General features: G+C 38.5%; 1 protein-coding gene across 2 annotated transcripts; it reads left to right on the plus strand.

Annotated features, from left to right (window-relative positions):
* Nucleotides 1–9: 9 nt before the first annotated feature.
* On the plus strand, nt 10–21238 carry LOC117307348 (NEDD8-activating enzyme E1 catalytic subunit-like). 2 transcript variants are annotated; one of them, XM_033792073.1, is made up of 15 exons: nt 10–83; nt 1229–1349; nt 2092–2172; nt 3087–3169; nt 3952–4032; nt 4325–4368; nt 5855–5919; nt 6700–6855; nt 7767–7869; nt 8637–8750; nt 9872–9962; nt 13622–13703; nt 15786–15886; nt 16582–16700; nt 17114–21238. In XM_033792073.1, exons 2-15 carry the CDS (start codon nt 1236–1238, stop codon nt 17197–17199), a joined length of 1320 nt encoding a protein of 439 aa, XP_033647964.1. In that variant the 5' UTR covers nt 10–83; nt 1229–1235; the 3' UTR covers nt 17200–21238. The 2 variants fall into 2 exon arrangements, with proteins under 2 accessions (XP_033647964.1, XP_033647963.1); XM_033792072.1 differs by having other exon boundaries at nt 14–148.
* Nucleotides 21239–23570: the final 2332 nt, after the last annotated feature.

Raw genomic sequence — 23570 nt, forward strand, 5'->3', positions numbered from 1 at the left:
TTGAGGGCGCTGCAGTCATACGGAAAACATTATTTTCTGTTTCATCAACAAGATCGAAGAAGCAGGAAATCGCGATCAAAAGTGTAAGGATTATTACTTTTCCCTAAGTTAAGGCTACGATCAAGCCGACACAAATGGCAGATGAAAGGTATGTTTTAAAATATGTTTTGCACAAGAAAAACAACTAAATATGGTTTGAATTACCTCTCTTCCGGTGGGTTGGGGATGGGAAGCCAGTGCAGAAGTGAAATCTTGGATCAATCTTGATTGATTGATTGATTGAGTGATCGTGTTGATGACAAGATGATTTAGTTTTAACATGATGATCCTACATCCCTACCACACGACCGGGAACCAAATGCATATGGTAGTGGGGTAACAGGCCGGGGTGATGTTTTGATTACCCCCCCCCCCCAATTAATGTCAACGCCATTTTTGCAATGATTTGATTTCCAATGCAATGCCAATCAGTCACACTCACTGGACACTGGACTGGAGGCCTCAAACACTGACTTGACTCCCTTGGTGGTGGTGGTGGTTAGGGTTAGGGCTAGTTTAAGAATCACACAAGTTGATTTAAAGACTTCAAATCCAAGTTCAATTTGGGATGGTTGAAGTTGTTAGGTGTTGGTGTTTCTTCTTCCTTAAAAAAAGTTAAACTTATAAATAAATGCAGCCTTCAAATGATTAAAGACAATTTAATAAAGATATACGCACTGCGTGTGTGCGCATGCGTAGATATACACACTCAAGCCAGGAACCTATAATAAAAGAGGACAATAGAGTCCACGGGATGGGAAAAGTCCACAGTTGGAAAACATGTACAAAACCAATGGGAGCTGTTGCAAAAAGTTAGGGTATTTAAACAAAACAAAAGAGGGACAATAGGAGGTCCACGGTTGCAGGTGTGTACTACAACTTAATAACAAGCTTGCGTGGGTTGGCTTGAGACAACATGAATATTGTGTAAGGTTGGACTTTTGCAAGTAAGACTTTACTATAACAATTCTTTTGACTTTTGTTCATAAACGAATTTGTTCATGCTGTTTCGGGGCCTACAATACAAACACGGTCAATAATATAATAATAATAACGGACACTTAACAAACTACTGTACCAATGATACTACAGCCTATTTGGTCAGACAGAGTCATAGTACTAGTAGGCATATTGGGTAACAACATTGGAACATAACTCATTTGTATCCATTTTACAAATTCTTCTTTAGTGTTGCCATGGAAACCAGCAGGGTGGCGGAACAAGATTGGCCTGGGAGGTGGGCCCATCTCCGAAAGCTATTGGAGAGAACCGGCCCTTTTGCCCATCCAGACTTTGAACCTAGTCCAGAGGTAAGAAGAGCCAAAGATGAACCATTCCTAAGTCTATGTTTACAGTCATTGTACGTCAGAAATTTGTCTGGATGTTGGAGCGTGAATTTTGTTGAAGGGGGTAGTGGGCTGTCTACTAAAGCAGTTCCTAGGTTTAAAAACATTACTGAAATGGGAAGGGGAAGTATTAAGTTTTATATCTCACCTCGGGTATTTCAAACAAACGGCGGCTCAAGTAGCTACTTTCATGGAGTTCCTTCGTCAATACTTTCAGTTGCAACTTCACTCATCAATGTTGTCTCGGCTGTCCTTCACTGTCCAACATGTCCAAGAGAAGCGGATTGGAAATGGCGTTTTGCTGAGATGCTTTTGAAAACCTAATTGTAGGAAGGGAAATTAAGAGTGATAACAGTAACTGGGTCTTAGTTCACAATATATATCCTATTGCCTAGACCAAGGCACTTTACAACATTATTTTCTCACCGGGTAAAACACAACAATTACATCAAGCTCCTTTATATGAGTGCTTAGGGGTTAGTCCAACACAGCATTATATCGGCCTGGACATGTTCCCAATAATACACCTAGGTTAAGAGAAGCAATTTATGGTTAAGTGTATTGAGTGTTCATGACAGGGATTCAAACCAACAAACAATGTCTTTGACTTCGCTATCAGAAACTGAGTTTGAGGTGCTGCACTGCTCGGCCATGACTTTAATTTCATAATAAATTTGTAATTTTTCTCTCACTTTATTTTGTATAGATTCTTGACTTTATGCTGAATAATTGTAAAATCTTAGTGGTTGGTGCAGGAGGCTTGGGATGTGAAATCCTCAAGGGTTTGGTAAGTTTCTCAATTAATTTGTAGCCACTCTAAATCCACTGCTACTGATTTATTGTTATTTTTGTTTCTTGTTTTAGTTGAGTAGCCTACATTTTCAATAGCACTTTTCACACTACTCTAATAATAATAATAGTAATAATAGTAGGTATTTGTAATGCGCCAAATCAATCTTTACAGATGTTCAAGGCGCAAGCAGAGACAATGTAAACACAACAATACATGTACATATCCAGTGAATGCTAAACAAACAATGATAATAACACCATTTAAAAACAACAACAATGGGAAGAAATCAGAGGAGGGAAACCACAACCAGACCTGCAGCATTGAGCCAAAGAAAGTCCCGCCAAAGCCGGTCTCTCTATGACAAGAACGTGCAGGCCAAGCCGAGGGTTGCTCCCCTGGGTTGCCCGAGGGGAATAACGACCAGCCTGTTCACACTAAACTGCTTTACCCTCGGTCTGCCCTTGCAAATGAGCATCTTGAGGGAATAGCCAACACCTCACTGCTTTGGAGTAGGGGTTTGGGTAAAACCGTAGTAGAAACGTGCAGCCGGAACCCTGTTGTATAGGGACACAGTGTGTAAGTGCATTGAGTAACGTGGGGTAGATCAGTTTCTAGGGCCTCCCTTGGGCCTCCCAGGTCTGTATTCCATTTGATACATGGTGAAAAGGGTTAATGTCAGCAGTCAGGACTGGCTTAGGGGGAAATTAACAGTGGTTCTTAAGAATATAAATCTAAAAGTGTTTAGATCTAGTCAGAATTTTTGACATCAATAATTTTTAGTTGGTAAAAAAATACAAATTTTTGCATCCATTTTAGGAAGAAAATAAGCAACCAAGGCTTAATACAATGAATAAATTGGCAAGTTAATACCTATGAAATGAACGTTTAATTTATTACTTTCATTGCAGGCTCTGATGGGTTTCCGTCAAATCGATGTGATTGATATGGACACAATAGATTTATCAAACCTCAATAGGCAGTTTCTATTCAGGTAAGTATGACGTTATTATCCAACGCTACCAAACACTGTTTCAGGTGATTAGTTGTGATTTTGTGTAAAGATTTGTATGCGATATTGCCTAACATTACAAGGCCATGGACGGCCACTTCAAGGTTAGGTCTACACTTAACTGATTTGGGCTGTCGATCCAAATCAACTGTCACCAGGAACACGTTGCTACCTACTCCTGGGGCCGAAACGGGAACCCCCTTCAACAGTCTGTAAGGACGTAGGCATGGGTATCATCCACTAGGAGCCACCTACTCCTGGGGCCGAAACGGGTTACCCCCTTCAACAGTCTGTAAGGATGTAGGCATGGGTATCATCCACTAGGAGCCACCTACTCCTGGGGCCGAAACGGGTTACCCCCTACAACAGTCTGTAAGGATGTAGGCATGGGTATCATCCACTAGTAGCCTGGTTGGTAGAGCAGAATGCTATACCTTCTCATCTTTTTACTGTTTGCTCTTACTTGATAGGATAGTTGCCAATATTTTTGTGCATAAAATGAGATAATACTTTTTTAATTGTGTAATTCTTCCTAACGGTAATGCAGGCCTGGAATTTCATCTTTGGAAGGGCAAGGCCATTTTCATTTTGCAAAGAGTACTTCCATTGAAAAATCTCAAAGTCTATAGGAAACTTTTGAAGGGGCACCAAGGCCAAGACTAGGGGCAACAAAGACCATGGCCTCCGTGGTCTCTGTGAAATTGCAGGCCTGTTAAGTGTTAGTCCAGAGTTTGAATAAAACTGTTGTATTTCTTCTTGTGCAGATTGAAGGATGTCGGTAAACCTAAAGCTAACGTTGCAGCAGACTTCATCAACAACAGAATACCTGGTTGCAATGTCACTCCGTATCCTTTGCACTTTATTTCATCTGATTCTTCATCATTAGTCATTCCTAGAATGACAGCTCTTGTGGGGATAGATCCATTTCCCATTTCCAAGTGTCAAGTGTCATGACCAAGATTGGAACCCGCACCCCGATGACTCAACCACCAAAACTTGAGTCTGGTGCACAAGGCCATTTTCACATGGTGTTACCGCAAACCTCTCTAGGTAATAATACTTCCACCATGCAAAGTTTTAAATCCTACTCATCTCATTGTGATTAATGATGAACTCCTTAATGGTTGACCTTCTCAGACATTTCAAAAAGATTCAGGATTATGATTTTACATTTTATAGACGTAAGTAAAGTAACTCTTGCCATTTAAAATAACCTTGTATAAACCTATCCAACTCTTACACCCCATGTATAAACCTATCCAACTCTTACACCCCATGTATAAACCTATCCAACTCTTACACCCCTTGTATAAACCTATCCAACTCTTACACCCCATGTATAAACCTATCCAACTCTTACACCCCTTGTATAAACCTATCCAACTCTTACACCCCTTGTATAAACCTATCCAACTCTTACACCCCTTGTATAAACCTATCCAACTCTTACACCCCTTGTATAAACCTATCCAACTCTTATACCCCATGTATAAACCTATCCAACTCTTACACCCCTTGTATAAACCTATCCAACTCTTACACCCCATGTATAAACCTATCCAACTCTTACACCCCTTGTATAAACCTATCCAACTCTTACACCCCTTGTATAAACCTATCCAACTCTTACACCCCTTGTATAAACCTATCCAACTCTTACACCCCATGTATAAACCTATCCAACTCTTACACCCCTTGTATAAACCTATCCAACTCTTACACCCCATGTATAAACCTATCCAACTCTTACACCCCATGTATAAACCTATCCAACTCTTACACCCCTTGTATAAACCTATCCAACTCTTACACCCCTTGTATAAACCTATCCAACTCTTACACCCCTTGTATAAACCTATCCAACTCTTACACCCCTTGTATAAACCTATCCAACTCTTACACCCCTTGTATAAACCTATCCAACTCTTACACCCCATGTATAAACCTATCCAACTCTTACACCCCATGTATAAACCTATCCAACTCTTACACCCCTTGTATAAACCTATCCAACTCTTACACCCCTTGTATAAACCTATCCAACTCTTACACCCCTTGTATAAACCTATCCAACTCTTACACCCCATGTATAAACCTATCCAACTCTTACACCCCTTGTATAAACCTATCCAACTCTTACACCCCTTGTATAAACCTATCCAACTCTTACACCCCATGTACATGTAAGAAAGCCTTTCTACTCTATAACATGGTGGACTTTTTTAATGTGTGTCCGTTCTTGAAAACTTAAGTTGCAACTTTTATGCAAAGTTTACTATTGATAATTAGCGTAGTTTAAAAACTAAATTTCTTGAAGCTTTGAAACTTCATGAAATTGAAGGTCTTGACGACTTATGTACATATTTTATGTACAACACGAAAACTAAAACTAAAAACGTTTGTTTGTGCGTAATGTGTCTGACGATGTGTTTCTGCTCTATGAGCCTTTAAATACAAATATGATCTTCTTAGAATTTGCAATGAATGCTTGATGTAAAACCATTCATTGAGTTTGCATGGTGTGTAAACAAAACAAACACATAATGCTCTAAACAAGGGGAGTGCCTTTGCATACCGTTATCTTTCCCAGCATTTCATTTCTATGAAACTTGCTTTAAATCATACAGTAGTCCAGATAAATGTATGCAATTATTTCTTTGTTTTAAGAGTTTCACATCGTAGTTAATGGTTTGGACTCGATCATCGCAAGACGCTGGATAAACAGTATGATGGTAAGTTCAGGAAATTCATCTTAAAAGGGCAAGGCCATTTTCTTTTGCAAAGGGCACTTCCATTTGAAAATCTGAAAGTCTATGGTAAACTTTTAGAAGGGGCTCTAAAGTTGAGGTCTCAAAATCAAATTCGTGGAAAATTACTTCTTTCTCGAAAACTACGTCACTTCAGAGGGAGCTGTTTCTCACAATGTTTTATACCATCAACCTCTCCCCATTACTCGTAATCAAGAAAGGTTTTATGATGATAATTACTTTGAGTGATTACCAATAGTGTCCACTGCCTTTAATTAGCTTTACGCATTACTTGCTTTATTATTATTATGATAATATATTTCTGGTAGTGAAGTTAAGGATGCCTCAAAAGTCCACTTAATCACTATAGCTTGCAAGCCTTAGGAAACCTGTACACAAGGGTGCTTGCTATACGAACCAGAAACACTGGTGTTATCCCCTACTCTTCAACGACAAGTGTTCTGGGTTCTTTTTCGGCGCTACCATTGCTAGTGCACGGGACACACAAGTGTCAAGACCAGGACGTGAACCCACACTCTGTTGTTCAGAGACACCAGAGCTCGAGTCCAATGCTCTTAACCGCTTGACCACTTGGCAGCACAGGGTGGGGGGGGGGGGGGGGTGTGTCAAGTTATCCTAACAAGGTCACTTCTCTTCAAGGCAATAACTGAATTGATCTCAACACCAAAGCTAGTATCACAGGCACAGTGCTTCCTACGCTAATAGATATCGAATGTTGTACTGTTTCTTTTATATCCGCTATAGTTGAGTTTATTGAATTATGAAGATGGTGCTGTGGACCCAACATCCATCGTACCAATGATTGATGGAGGAACAGAAGGGTTTAAAGGAAACGCCCGTGTTATCTTACCAGGAATGACGGCTTGTATTGAGTGTACGCTGGAGCTCTATCCACCACAGGTAAGAATCAGGGCCCAAGCTAAGCAGAACATACTGCTAAGCAAATTTGTTTGCTAAGCAAAATAATGGGTTGGGAACCAGTGACAACAATGTAGTCTCTATGCAATTTTGGCTGGTTACCTGTTTCTACTAAGCAAGCAATTTTTCTTGCTTAGCACGGTTTTTGACTTAGCAGGTATACATCGTTCTTGGAAATGTGTGCAAGCGCAGAACCATGTAACCAATTGAAAGTTACCTGCTACATGTGTATCTGCTGCCACCATGTGTTCCAAAGTTTCCCCACAGGCATGAAGCTTTTAAATCCCCTACAGGGGCTGAGGTTTTGGAATAACACTCTGTGTGGAAGGTCATCCATACAACTAGGTAGCAAAATAGCCCCCAATTATGATCCTGTATATATCCTCCATATCTGATATACCAAGGTCACAGCAAAACAAAGGGTGAACCTATGTGATTATGGTTTGACCATAATCAATTGCCTCATGACACCCAATACATCAACAGAGGCACTTTCTCCATGCATGTGGTTGTACAACCTAACGAACCATCCCAGATCAAATGTAAAGTGTGTGTACACTTTCTAATCCCAGTCCAAACCTTGTATATTATTCAACCAATGGCAATGTGGAGGCCTATCTATCTGGAGGTCACAATGAACCATGTGAAAGGTGAACAAATCATGAATATTCAGTTTTGTGTAAAGGTTCCTTAACACACAATTAAGGGAAACGTTTTTAAATCTTGTTCATATAATTTGTGGTAGGTTATCACAACTGATCCCAGAGATAGTGTAGTTATCGGGTAAAACTGCATTTTCTTTCACAAATTATCAATAGATTAATATCTATGTTTCTCATTACAACTTTACCACTATTTGTTTTATGATGCCTTTTTATTTTCTCTATTACCAGATCAATTTTCCGATGTGCACCATAGCTCATACACCCAGACTTCCCGAGCATTGTATTGAGTATGTTAAAGTCCTACGCTGGCCTCAGGAATATCCATTTGGGAGTAAGTCTCCAACAGAATATTTATTTTTAGAAATGTTATGATTAATTGATGATAGCTGGAATTTGATTTGTATATGACCATATTTGTTTTGTAGAAAATCTTCAGACAAAGTGAGGAATCCGCCCACAACCAAAATATCCATGTGTTGAGAAAATTATCTTTAAAAGTGAGTTATTTTTCAAACAGTTGTTTTGAAAAAAAAAAAATTAAGATTGAGCAACCAAAGTAAAGCTGATCTCTTTATTCGTACAGAACTGACAATATTTGTCATTCTTGTTTTTTGTATTTATTTATTCCTAAATTTATTCACCACTTTGTGAAAACGAAAAATGCAACCTGCCTGCTGAGCACTGTGTACAAAACAATGGATTAGATTATTTTACATGCATTACACAACACATGGAACCCGACCAACGACTTTACATCCCATCCTAAGCAAAGGTTAAGTGTCTTGCTTTTAAGCAAGACACTTGTGTTCTTCTTAAAATAACACAAGTGTCACGACTGGGGCTCGAACCCACACTCTGCTGGTCAGAAACACAGCAGTTTGAATTCATTGCTCTTAACCGCTCGGCCACGACACTTCCACAAATAAATACCTTATATGTACACTGTATGTACATACGATGTATACTAATTAGTACAAAACTATTGTGTGGTAGGTCCCAAAACTTGTTAACACAAATGATTTGTTTAAGAATTACAAGCCTTGAAAACACAAACCAGGTATAAACAATTCAATCATTCTAATTTGTTTTATTCCCAAGGTGATGTAGCCATAGATGGTGATGATCCAACACATATTCAGTGGATATTTGAAAAAGCACAAGAAAGAGCTGATCAATATAACATCATGGGGGTGACTTATAGACTGACACAAGGTGAGATAAGCAGGGTGAAACATGAAACAATTGTAGTATGTGACTTATGGTATACGGTATATCTTATGTGAGACACGAGGAAACGTTTCTTGGTGGGACAATCAAGTTGACATTTACAGTGTCACAATTAGGGTGACAAATGGTTAGACATGCAGCCACTATAAGCATTTCGGTTTGGGACACTGAAAGGTTAAACATTTATTAAGTGAGTAAATAAAACAAGTTTTGAGTTTTGGTGGTAAGTGCATGGTTTGGTATGAACTCATGGGCCTTTTTTACGTAATTTGACAATTGTCAATCGGTACGGGCAACTTGCAATAGAGTGTGCCCTCTACAGTGTATTCAAGAAAGGCCATTTTCTCAAAAGCAGTCGGCTAAAAAACAATCACGCTGTCTGACCTGAATGAGGAAACATACAACAGCTTTCAAAGTATTCCTTCCATTTCGTAAAAGCAGGACAAATACAACCTTTACTGCTTTACAAACCACCAACAAACTCCGGAATCCCTTTATGAATTAAAAACCTTGAAGCATACAAATCCAAAAATGTTTATCAAATTATGAATGACCAAGTTCCATTACATCAAATTTAAATACAGGTTGCATATTTTGAGCACGTTACATATATACTTCAAGCTAGAGATGCATCTACGTCACAAACTGTTTCTGGTTAACGACCCATTTTGGCCTGGTGCTCAGATATTTTTTAGTCTGTGAATGTTAAGTTGGAACCTTGTTTCTGGTTAGAGTGGCTATACCCCCCAGTCTTTCAAGGCGCAAGGTCTTTCAGGAACCACAATTCTGGTAAATTTGGTCAATTTAACATGAGTGACCATGTCATAGAGGGATATGGTGGACACAGGTTTATTAGGTTTGGGTAAATATCAGTTAACACCCAAACCAAACAGTGTACTCAATTGGCTCATACAATATAGTGTCCACCAAAAGACTATACTTTATATCGACTACTCCGCATCAGTAGACATCAGGTTTTCAAAAGAACCTAATCTACCCAGTAGACACACACACAGTGTTACTGCAAACCAAATATACACTGATACCTCACCATACCTCAATCCCCATATAGACTAATGTTGTGTCCACTGTTATTGTATACCTAGGTGTAGTAAAGCATATCATACCAGCAGTAGCATCAACTAATGCAACACTATCAGCACAGTGTGTGACGGAAGCTTTCAAGATTGCATCAAGGTAAGTCAATCTGCTATTTTGAATTTATTCATCAAATCTATTTCTTCTTCTTCCAAGTAAAGTGCAAAATTCATGGTATGAATATAACACACTGTGAGGTTGGTGCGCGCTGTCCAAGTTGATCAAAATCCACAGTTAAGTGTTTTTCTTAGAAACCGAATGAGTCTCTTTGCCAACAATTACTTTAAAGTCCACCCATGATTATTAAACTCCTTTTACACGGAGCTCCAAAAAATGCAAAACCAATTTGATGAAATCCATATAAATTGCACCAGCGACCTTTTTGTAATAGAGCCGATGAAACGTAATTATTGTTGTTAAAATGAAGAAATATTCTTCTAAAATGCCCATTTGTTTTTGATTTGTGACATTATTCACTGATAACCAAGGAGTCTGTATCCGTTATTAAATTTAATCCATACATTTATTTTTATACAGACATGTAGCTATAGAAATTCAATACACCAAACAGGAATGAAACTATACATCTATCATCTGCAATAACACTCTCAAACAGGTCCACATGTCAAAATTCACTTTAAATACACGTCTGTATCCAAGCTTTATCTTTACTTGGGTGTTACTGACTACTAATGGTCACTGGCCCACCGATGTGCTGATTGTGTCAGAGTTACTGGTAGAATGTTTGTCTAGGCAAAGTAATGTAGTGTCATGATGAGTGCTATTGGTTTTCTTTGATGTGTGTAGTGGTAGTCAAGGGTTTCATTGCAGTAACATTCTCAACAACAAATTTTCATCAAATTGATCTGGCTGGTGAGCTTAAAAGTTTACAAAAATCCTGGCAGTAAATAGTTAAGTTGTACATGTAGGTGGTGCTGTGATTGTCCTTAGGCTCTCAATGCATTGATGGTTATCTTGATAGTCAATAATCCTCTAGGTCTTTAGTAAATAGTTAAGTTGTACATGTAGGTGGTGCTGTGATTGTCCTTAGGCTCTCAATGCATTGATGGTTATCTTGATAGTCAATAATCCTCTAGGTCTTTAGTAAATAGTTAAGTTGTACATGTAGGTGGTGCTGTGATTGTCCTTAGGCTCTCAATGCGTTGATGGTTATCTTGATAGTCAATAATCCTTTAGGTCTTTAGTAAATAGTTAAGTTGTACATGTAGGTTGTGCTGTGATTGTCCTTAGGCTCTCAATGCATTGATGGTTATCTTGATAGTCAATAATCCTCTAGATCTTTAGTAAATAGTTAAGTTGTACATGTAGGTGGTGCTGTGATTGTCCTTAGGCTCTCAATGCATTGATGGTTATCTTGATAGTCAATAATCCTCTAGATCTTTAGTGAATAGTTAAGTTGTACATGTAGGTGGTGCTGTGATTGTCCTTAGGCTCTCAATGCATTGATGGTTATCTTGATAGTCAATAATCCTCTAGGTCTTTAGTAAATAGTTAAGGTGTACATGTAGGTGGTGCTGTGATTGTCCTTAGGCTCTCAATGCGTTGATGGTTATCTTGATAGTCAATAATCCTCTAGGTCTTTAGTGAATAGTTAAGTTGTACATGTAGGTGGTGCTGTGATTGTCCTTCGGCTCTCAATGCGTTGATGGTTATCTTGATAGTCAATAATCCTCTAGGTCTTTAGTGAATAGTTAAGGTGTACATGTAGGTGGTGCTGTGATTGTCCTTAGGCTCTCAATGCGTTGATGGTTATCTTGATAGTCAATAATCCTCTGGGTCTTTCTTCCAAAGAGAGTCTTAAGTGCATCTCTGAAGCGTTTGTATTTTATTGCGTAAATGAGTGGATTGATGCTAGAGTTAGCTGCAGCAAACACTGTGGCTATTCCATAAGGTATACCAGAGAGGTTGGCTGCTAAGGTGATGGTATTTGGCAACCAGCAAATGAAGTACGCAACACAGACTAAGATAAGCGTCTTGATGACATTGCGACGAGCTCGCAGAAGGGATGCCTCTTTGGTCTCTTGATTGGTCTGAGTTGAATTTGAAGACCCTGCCCCGGTGTGAAGATGTGATTCAATAATGCTCATTGGAACCGGGTCAGTTTGCCTAGCGCTTCGCTTCAGTACGATAGAGATATGAATGTATGCAAAGAGCATCGTCCAGGCCGGTGCAATAAATGATATAATGTTGGTTGCCTGCACAAAGGGGTTCAAAGGATTTTTTGAAGTGGGAGGTAGCGACACAATACATGTTTGCTCTTCTTCGGAGTAAGTAATCAAACCGAAAATCAAAAGTGACAGTCCAACTCCGAAAATCCACGTAATGGTTATAGCAATAACTGGTACCCACCAGCATGCTAGTAATGCTTGATACTTGAAGGGGTACACAATGGCCAGGTAGCGTTCCAGGGTTACCAGCATCAAGCTGATTGCCGATGTTAAAAGAAACATCCAGAGGATGGATTCAGACTTCCAGAGATAACAGTACAACCATCCAGAAAAACCATCAGGTAGTGTCTCTGAGCTTGGAATATTAAAAAACAACATCAAGACGACTGAGCCTAGTAAATCAGCAACTGCCTGATTGCAGAGGATAGCGTTAGTTACTGTATGCATGTCTGGTACTCGGCATATAGCAACACAAACTACAAAGTTCCCCAAAACACCAAGGATACCTATGACTGCACTGAATGCACCCAAGACCTGCCTCATCGTATCATCCATGGTGTCTAGTGAGCTACGATGCAGCATAAACAAAGTCTCGTTTACAGATAAACTATTTCCAAAAACATCAATCATTCTGACAATCGCTGTCTTTTCTACTCAAATGCTTACTAACTTTGCCAACGTCATACTCTAGCTCATTTCGATAATAACCTCTCCTTCTTTGTGAAGTCTAACTAGCTTCAAGTTCCCACATGGTTTTATATAAACCTCTCAGTCACATCAAGCCCCTGTAATATGGAAAGTTCAAAGTCTAGTTTTTTTTCCCCATTTATGCATCAATTGAACAAGACAGCTTTTCACCAACGCTGATAAATGACATAAAAGTTGATTCGATTAGCAGCCTCTGGCAATGTTAAAAATTGTCCAGCGTGGGTATTTTTCAATTCAGATCACGTAGCTGGGTCTATTCGTTTGATTAACTTTGTTTGTGGCATTACTAATTGATTTTAAAAAGAGTGGTGCTCATCCCTTTTGTTTGTTATGGAGATTTATTTTCTGTTTCTATTGATCTTGTTGTAAGAGCCCGAAATCTGAAATCTATGTGGTTTAATTTTAATCCAGATGGTTGTGGGTAAATCGAGGTAGTGCAAGTCACATGTGTATCCAAACGAGAAAAAGGACAAATAGAATACAATATTTTTTTCTATGAAATTACATCGTTGTTAATTCTAGGTATACCACAAACCTTTAAAGTAAAAATTAGAATTTGTTTACAACTACAATTTGAATTTGTCAAGTAATTTGTTTTCAGTCAAACTGTGAAAATCAAGGCCATGAAATTCAAGGTAATTGACACCAGTTTAGCTTGAGTTTAGAGACATGTAATTTGTCCCCACTCTCATGAAGACTATCTTATGAAAAATGAGTTAACAAAATTAAAAAGCTAGGGTTGCCAGTATCCCACCAATGTTGGTGTGACATGTACTTTGCATGTGTGGATTGGTGTAGAAGCTTACATTTCAACCATTTCCCAACATCTTTAAAACCATGTGACATTGTTATTGATTACAGCTGCTGTAGCCCACTCAACAATTATATGGTATTCAATGACACTGCAGGCTTGTATACATATACCTTTGAAGCTGAGAAGAAGGTGAGTAATCAACGTTAGCAACCTCCATTAGATACAATTACTCAGAAACCAGGATTGACATCACAAACTTGCCGCCTCTCTGACGACTGATTGCGTGTCTCTTAAAACACACTCAAGATTTCCACATCCCAGCTCGAGTGTGAAAAATCAACATTACCTATTTTTGTTGGCGGTTTGTTGTTTTAGTCGCCGGGAGTGTGCGGGTTATCTAATTAATCTTAGGCACCGAGGCATGGGGGTTGAGGGCAGACCACGCATTTTGCAATTTACTTGTGGGTCATTACTTTCGGGTAAATCATTTATAGGGCATCTTTAATATCAGAATGAATGCAGTGAGATTGCCGTAAACTGGTTTGTTGCTTCTTGGAATTGCTAAATTAAAAACGGGGGTAACATTTCTACAATGGTGAGGCAGATCTCCTCAAACCGCCTTCAGATTTTTATTGAATGCAATTCTTAATGTTGATTCCTGTTGAGAGGATCTTTAAGTTCTCCAAAAATGATAGCCTAAAAAATGGCTTCAAGTATCATAGGATGCATTTAGTTTGTGAAAACTCAATTCGGTACATGTTCTAGATTATTCTTATAAGAACTGGTCTTGCCGTCTAATAGTGCAGTAGATTAGGAAATGGAGAAGCTTCATTATGTAATTAGTTCAATTAGGCCTTGTCCTACTCTTTACCTACTCCTTGAATACTTAAAAACAGAATTCAAGTACATTTTCAGTCACATGAGTTTAAGAACAGATTCATTCTAAGTAGAGTTTCAAATATGGATTTTGAGTACGATTGCAAGTACAATGAGAATGGTACTTGTCAAGTACTAAAACACAGGCACTTTGCTGGGTGCTATCTGTCTTTATAAATTTTACATTTGTGGTATTATTCTAAAACCTGTTTCTAAACATCTGTCCAAGCAAAAAGCATGTCCCACAAGAATGTTTTTCCTGAAAAAAACTGACTTTCTCAAACTTATTTTTTGTTCACATCTTGAACTTTCACAAAGCGCGTTTTAAAGTCTTGAGATGTTTATCGCCCCGGCCAACATGAAAGCGGAAGTTTAGCCAATTTAATTTAGACCTGCCACTAACAGTCCTTAAATTGGCTCGGGACACCACTAGCGTTAAGAGCTACACGGATTACTCATTAACTTTTCTACTATGACTCTTTGGGCATGCAATGCATCACTGGAATGTATTAAACATACACCACAAACAACCAACATGCATTGTATTTCAGCAATGTGCTGAATGATGAAAAAATAAATGTTCAACTGATTGTACACAAAAATATCAGGTACATTTACAATAACCGGGCAAATATCATCCAAGTGACATTAATAACTCATTGAATTGGATTTGCCATCGTTGACTTTGTTGTACTTTGAAGTCAGCTAAGCACTCCAGGCATGCACAGCATACTTTATAAATTGTTCAATTGAATCAAGTTTTAAGTTCAGTGGAATAAACATTATGGCTACAAAGCTAGGATCATGTTAGCAATTATTTTCCCAACAGTTTATGACTAAGTAGAGTTGGTTTGATGAGTGTGTGTGTGTGTTTTTATGGAACCAAAGAACAATCTGTGTTACATTGAATGCATGTTGTTCATAATCAAATAAAACAGTATTAAACAGTTTTTAATCCGTTAAGCCATCATACTAGTGTCAACAGACTGTTTGTAAACAAATGTTGTTTACTCCGCAAAAAAAGGATTACAAATCCATTCCCAGTTGAGACCTGGAATATTGAGATAAGGAAACAAACTACCCTGGACTGAAAACAAATTCCATGGAATCCTTTCAGAATAAACACATGGGAATTGTAAACAAATCTCTATTTGTAACTGCAAATAGTAAACAAATCTCTTTGCCTTGGACTATTCTACCTCCATGGACTAATACTGGCTGAAATCAATCATGTCTATGCCAGATGGCTTGATGGGTTGCAATTTGTTCGATTGATGGTTCTGACCATTTTAAAGATGTGTTCACCCAAACATTTTTTACATATACTATTATGTTCTTTCTGTAAGGGTGTGAGTTGACAGATGATTAGCACTTTTATAATTGTTGTTATTATAGGAGGATTGTATTGCATGCAGTCAAGTGCCTCAAGTATTGACGTTTCCTGAAGATGCAACTCTTCAGAATCTCTTAGATCACCTCGTAGAGAGTGCTAGCTTGTAAGTAATTATCATGTATGTTATAAAAATGATTCTTAATCTTACGATGCGTAGTGAGTACCACAGCGTTTTACAAGAAAACAGTACAAAGGCACAACATGTATTGGCTCAAGACAGATTGTTCTGAGCAATCAGTCATTGAAAAGGGAAGTTTCCAGATGTTTCTTGAAAAATGTTGAACAGATCTAATGAGGGAGACATTTTTAAAGACATTGGGGGGGGGGGGGGAGGGGGTTGTCAAATGCACCTTTGGAACCACTTAGAACCACTAGTAATAGTAAACTATCTAAACCAGAGCAAAGGCCAGCTTGTCCAGAATGGTCTGCTTGATGATGCTGTCTGTTATATATTGTTTAATAAGCGCTAGACTTTGGTAGGCTGAGACGGCTTGTTCCTTAACAGTGACTTTCCGATATTAACGAGGCCCAATTTCATGGTTCTGCTTTTTACCGAAGCAAATAATAGGCACCTAGACCAAAAGTATTTCACAGGTTAGCGTGAAATATTTGCTTGTGCGCGTGCCTAGTCCACGATACTAAGCATTCTTCGCTTACACAGCTAGCGCAATTGACGCTTGCCAGTAAGCCGAGAATGGTGATCGTAAGCGCAGAATTCGGCTGTAAGCAGAGCCATGAAATTGGGCCCTGGTCTATACTGCATTAACCCTTCCTTATATTGAATGCTTTGCTTAACAGACAGATGAAATCACCAGGAATCACTACAACAGTAAACGGCAAGAATAAGACGCTTTATATGCAGAACCCTGAAGCCATTCGAATCAGGACAAAGGAAAACCTTCCCAAGAAACTCAAAGGTCAGTTACGCCATGAATATTCATGTGAAAGGTGAACCACTTTTATTTCCACTAGAATTTATACCAGAGATAATGAAGACATGAACTGTTAACAAACAACTGCATGTACGTACATATTTCAACTCCTTCACCAATGACTTAATATCCATTCCGAAATGCAATAATGGTCAAGTGTCTTGCTCAAGGACACAAGTGCCACGAGCAGGACTTGAACCCACACTGTGCTGATCAGACACCAGAGCTTGAGTGTGGTGCTCTTAACCACTCAGTCACAACACACTACATGTTTAACATGGAGTTTGTTTGGGTGTGTGTATTTATAATGCAGTAAACAATGATTGCTTATTTATTGCACATACATTTTGAATTCTTCAACAATTGATTATTATGGGTTATTTCTATTTTCTTCCCAGAGCTTGGACTTGAAGAGAAGCAGGAATTAATTGTTGCTGACATCACAGCTCCTGCAGCCCTTATCTTTTCTCTGTCTTACAAGTGAGGAACCAAAACACCCAGCTTTTTCTATGCATCATATTTATTCATAATGCAACAATAATGGGAGTGATTTCTTTTACAACACACTAGAATTAACGTAAGAATAACAGAGGGTGTTGTATGCGACAGACTTGAGACTGTATGTCACTCTTCACTAAGAGCTGGGGTGGATTTCACTAAGAGTCTAGTCTTATCTCAAGTTTTACTAATCCTTACTAAGGAAAAGCCTGAAGTTTTTAATAACTCCTAAAGAGTCCTAGGACTAGTCCTAAGTGAGGACTTCTTTGTGAAATCAACCCGTGGATAGTTGTGTTATGGATGATTCTGAAATGATTTTATATCATTGGTTATGATGCTCTCAGCGATTAACACCCAAACATGCTCAACATTGTGGTTTGTAGCATAAAGCTATGTTGAATGGAACACTTACTTGTGTATTTAAGTCTTATGGGCCAATTACATTCATGTTTTTGTGCACAATCTTAAGTAAAATGTATAAAAGTTGGACATTTTATTCTGTTGTAGTTATTTCCTATGTAGAATCTATTTATGGAGAAATTGGAAGCACTGTGTGCATATCTGTGCTATCATTTCCTATGTAGAATCTATTTATGGAGAAATTGGAAGCACTGTGTGCATATCTGTGCTATCATTTCCTATGTAGAATCTATTTATGGAGAAATTGGAAGCACTGTGTGCATATCTGTGCTATCATTTCCTATGTAGAATCTATTTATGGAGAAATTGGAAGCACTGTGTGCATATCTGTGCTATCATTTCCTATGTAGAATCTATTTATGGAGAAATTGGAAGCACTGTGTGCATATCTGTGCTATCATTTCCTATGTAGAATCTATTTATGGAGAAATTGGAAGCACTGTGTGCATATCTGTGCTATCATTTCCTATGTAGAATCTATTTATGGAGAAATTGGAAGCACTGTGTGCATATCTGTGCTATCATTTCCTATGTAGAATCTATTTATGGAGAAATTGGAAGCACTGTGTGCATATCTGTGCTATCATTTCCTATGTAGAATCTATTTATGGAGAAATTGGAAGCACTGTGTGCATATCTGTGCTATCATTTCCTATGTAGAATCTATTTATGGAGAAATTGGAAGCACTGTGTGCATATCTGTGCTATCATTTCCTATGTAGAATCTATTTATGGAGAAATTGGAAGCACTGTGTGCATATCTGTGCTATCATTTCCTATGTAGAATCTATTTATGGAGAAATTGGAAGCACTGTGTGCATATCTGTGCTATCATTTCCTATGTAGAATCTATTTATGGAGAAATTGGAAGCACTGTGTGCATATCTGTGCTATCATTTCCTATGTAGAATCTATTTATGGAGAAATTGGAAGCACTGTGTGCATATCTGTGCTATCATTTCCTATGTAGAATCTATTTATGGAGAAATTGGAAGCACTGTGTGCATATCTGTGCTATCATTTCCTATGTAGAATCTATTTATGGAGAAATTGGAAGCACTGTGTGCATATCTGTGCCATCATTTCCTATGTAGAATCTATTTATGGAGAAATTGGAAGCACTGTGTGCATATCTGTGCTATCATTTCCTATGTAGAATCTATTTATGGAGAAATTGGAAGCACTGTGTGCATATCTGTGCTATCATTTCCTATGTAGAATCTATTTATGGAGAAATTGGAAGCACTGTGTGCATATCTGTGCTATCATTTCCTATGTAGAATCTATTTATGGAGAAATTGGAAGCACTGTGTGCATATCTGTGCTATCATTTCCTATGTAGAATCTATTTATGGAGAAATTGGAAGCACTGTGTGCATATCTGTGCTATCATTTCCTATGTAGAATCTATTTATGGAGAAATTGGAAGCACTGTGTGCATATCTGTGCTATCATTTCCTATGTAGAATCTATTTATGGAGAAATTGGAAGCACTGTGTGCATATCTGTGCTATCATTTCCTATGTAGAATCTATTTATGGAGAAATTGGAAGCACTGTGTGCATATCTGTGCTATCATTTCCTATGTAGAATCTATTTATGGAGAAATTGGAAGCACTGTGTGCATATCTGTGCTATCATTTCCTATGTAGAATCTATTTATGGAGAAATTGGAAGCACTGTGTGCATATCTGTGCTATCATTTCCTATGTAGAATCTATTTATGGAGAAATTGGAAGCACTGTGTGCATATCTGTGCTATCATTTCCTATGTAGAATCTATTTATGGAGAAATTGGAAGCACTGTGTGCATATCTGTGCTATCATTTCCTATGTAGAATCTATTTATGGAGAAATTGGAAGCACTGTGTGCATAGTGCAAAGTGCTTACAGTATGATATAATGTCAGCCCATGGTCTGACTAGTAGGGAGTCGCATTGTAAATTAAGATGTGGTAAGCTTGTAAAGACGCAAATGTCGCCTAAAGTGACAGTAACCTAGGAATTTGACACCCAACACACAACCCAAAAATTTGTAATGTTATCTGGTTCAACACGCACATATCATTTGAAGCACACACAAAATACAATGTATGCATTTGATATATTATGGTCACTTGCAAATGTCAAATTGTTCCTCAACCATGCACATACTTGTCTGCATCCAGGTTGACTTGGAATGTTACTGCATAAATAAACAAACAGTAATGCTCTAGCCAATATACTTGCTACATTTTCATGTGCAAAATCAATGGATGAACATAGAGTGTCAATGAATTACAGTCAACATAACTACATCAAGGATGCACAGCCTAAATCTGACACCCCTCCCCCTGACTCAATGGGTTTGTTAAATCACATATTGGTTTCCACTCTTGGAAGTTACCATCAAGCCATGTTGATATAGTGTGATTGATAACCGAGGCATGATGCATCTTCCCATGGGTGTAGTTTGTTACACTCTTGAAGGTCTGTATAAATAACATTCACACTGCAGTAATTGGTTTGATTACTTGCAGTATGCCAATTACAACCAGGGTAGAAATATCACGCACTAACCTCACAGACATTTTCTTTTACTCGTCATCAATTTGTATTGTACTATTTATTGGGGTGCAGTTTAGCATGTAAATTCTACCTCCACGGTCCTACACTAGTCTTACACACTTCGTTATTTTTGTACATTACGCATAAAAGAACATGTTACCACGGCAAGGTTCTTCAATGGACCCCTATTTAAACCTGCACAGCTTTTCTGTGCAGTCATAATAATAATTATAGGGGCAGTTAAAGACACTCCTAGCACAGGAGTGATGCAGTATCAAGTGGGCCTACAATGAGTTACATAGACAGTGATACGCCTATGTTATGCAGTATCAAGTGGGCCTACAATGAGTTTACATAGACAGTGATACGCCTATGTTATGCAGTATCAAGTGGGCCTACAATGAGTTACATAGACAGTGATACGCCTATGTTTCGATACCCCGACACCCCTAATGTATTTTCCTATCTCCAACGCTAGAGTTGAGAGCATTTGGGGGGGGGGGGGATTGAAAAAGAGTATTCTCTGTCATGACCATAACCCAGACAAGGCCAATTTGGCTACTTTATTGATGGAACAAATGTTCTGAAAAAATAGAAAACAATGATTTTTTGTTTGTTACATTTGAACATAGAATGTTTTTTTTGCAGCTATTATTTGCCATGTTTTCACAAGCTGCTGGCAGCCCTTGTTTCTAAAGAAAGAAAAGTCTAATTTATAAACAGAGGGTATGTGTGCGTTTAACGCCTAATGCTACTGAAAAACACCAGTCGATGATTCATCAATAAATACAAATGTAAATTGAAACAGAGTGTCTTTTCAGTTTCTAATTTAATCTGAATGTTTGCCCTAGTACAATACGTTGAGATTCTGGTTTCTGGTTTTTCAGGAAACTTGTAATAAAAAATCCCAGTATAGATGACCAATCAGTGACTTGAAAGAACATTCGCCAGTAGAGCTGACCAGAGTGTCTTATGACGTCCAAGAAAACATAATGTTGATAAACATAACGTTAGTTCCAAACAGAAATGAATAAAACCAAATATCGATTGCTCCCACAACAGTACATGATTCCAGGGTACAATTCGTTATGGCGACTGTATAAGCTAACCATGTGCTTTACAAATGGCAAAAATAAACAGGAACCCTTTCAAAATCTGTACACATGGCAGTGTATTTCTTAAGCAAAAAACTTATTTGGAAGCAGATTTGGTTCATTTTAGACTGCTTGTTTAAACTTTAGCAGCTCTATGAATTTGGAACTTGATTCCATAAAGCCTGGAAGCAGACAATTCCTGCCAACAGCAAATGACCCGTATCACAGTTTGTATTTCATAACAAGAAGCAAAGCAAACGATACGCTACCTTGCCAGCAGTCATCTTGTAAGCATATGAGATGACATAACAATGGAAATCCATTATGGATGCCCACACACATTATCAAATAAAAAGGGTCTACTGTTTTAATCATCAGGTACGCCAAGTTGAAAGACCCTATTAAGTAACACCTTGTAATGGTTTCTTCAGGTAATGTGTTGCAACCTGCAGCAAACCGCGCCAGCAACACTGGGGCAAAACCCCTTCTCTTAACAATATAAGTACATGTATTGGGGCTTTGACATCAATATGCACAACACACTGGACCTACGTCCATAAAAAGCATTTATGGGCAAGTGTCTTGCCCAAGGCATTTATGGGCAAGTGTCTTGCCCAAGGACTCGAGTGCAATGACTGGGATTCAAATCCTTAATCGGACAATCAACAACATAACTTGAGTCCTGTGCACCAAACAGCTCAACAAGGAAGACGTGTTTCAGTTTTTGAAACAACATTTTCTTGAACCTTTAAGTAAAAGGAACTAGCATAGAATATCTTAAACTATCTTCTCACATTTTGTGAGAAATATGAAAAGGAGTAAATAAAAAAATTATTTCAGCCTAAATTCATGAGGATACTTTATAATAATGCAAAAAGTGTATTGCATTTATTTTATGTGAATCACGAAACAAACAGCAACAGTTGTACGTTGTTGCATCCAAAGGACAAGACAATTAGAACTAAGAGAGGTTTGCAATAACACAATGTAAAAATATCTTTCTCAAGAGCACCGGTGGTTAATGACTTAAGTCAAACTGCAGGCCGATACGCACGCTCAAATTGTACTTTGAAGGTTGATATGCACAAATTGCAGACTGGTCTGTACCAATTACAGGCCGGTACGCACAAGTTACAGGCCTATTAGCACGAATTGCAGGCTGGTACGCACGGATTACAGGCCGATTAACACAAGTTGCAGACTGGTCTGCACGCACAACAGGCCGTTAAGCAAAAATTGCAGTCAAACCTCAACAAAATCAAAATGTTATTTAAAATAATTTATTCTGATAGATTTAAGCTCAAATTCCCAGAAATCATAAAATAAAACCATTTAAAATGCTCTGCAGACTTCACAGAACAGCTTTTAAAAACCATGCATAAAAATCAAGTAAAAAACATACAGAGGACCTTGTTTCAATTTCAGGTGCTTCATCTAAACTTGTAAAATTTGGATCCAGAATTCCCCCAGCTTTAAAGAATACTGAGGACAACCCAGGTGTAATTAAATTCAGCCCATTCCTCTGAACATGCTTTCTGTTCCACTGCTACATAGAAGTGCATCTATGTCTTGTCTTAATGGACTCTGCAACAATAACCTTTTTTAGAGTTCACAAGGGCAAGGTTCTAAACCCCCTTCTCTTGTTTTGATAAGTGTATGCGTACTGGGTTCTTTCCGTGCATTCACAACACACATGATCTAAGGCTTTATGTCCTATCTGAAGGATAAAGCAATCATGGTTATTAAGTATCTTGCTCAAGGACACAAGTGTCATGCCCGGGACTCAAAAACCCACACTCTGCTAATCAGAAACAGCAGAACTTGCTTAAAAGGACACAAGTGTCATGCCCGGTGTGGCGGTTTCAGTCTTCCGCCGTGTTCAGTTTTCCGGGTGACCTGTCAGATACCGCCGCGAGTACCCTGGCGAGTACTGTAGTTCTCTCAGCAGAGACCCCAAATTGTTTATTATTACGATTCTTTTCTGTGTAGTCACATAATCTCTTGCCCCATCTTTACATGTATTCATGGCTTTAGGCAGGTCACACTCTGCTTGCATAAAAAACAACTCATACGATCCACGCGTTTGCCGCTAGTTGTACTCGACTCGTGGACGCCGCCATGGCAGCTAAACCGGAGGGTAACGGATGACTCAATACGGCACTAAAAATGGACTACTTTCGCTTGCTGTGAGCAGGCATCGCATGACGTAATGCTACCGTATTTGGTCATTCGGAAAACTGAACACAGCGGAAAGTTGAAACCGCCACACTGGGACTCGAATCAAACTCTGCTGATCA

This window comes from Asterias rubens, chromosome 2 (assembly GCF_902459465.1).
Source record: "Asterias rubens chromosome 2, eAstRub1.3, whole genome shotgun sequence".
Classification (NCBI taxonomy): domain Eukaryota; kingdom Metazoa; phylum Echinodermata; class Asteroidea; order Forcipulatida; family Asteriidae; genus Asterias; species Asterias rubens.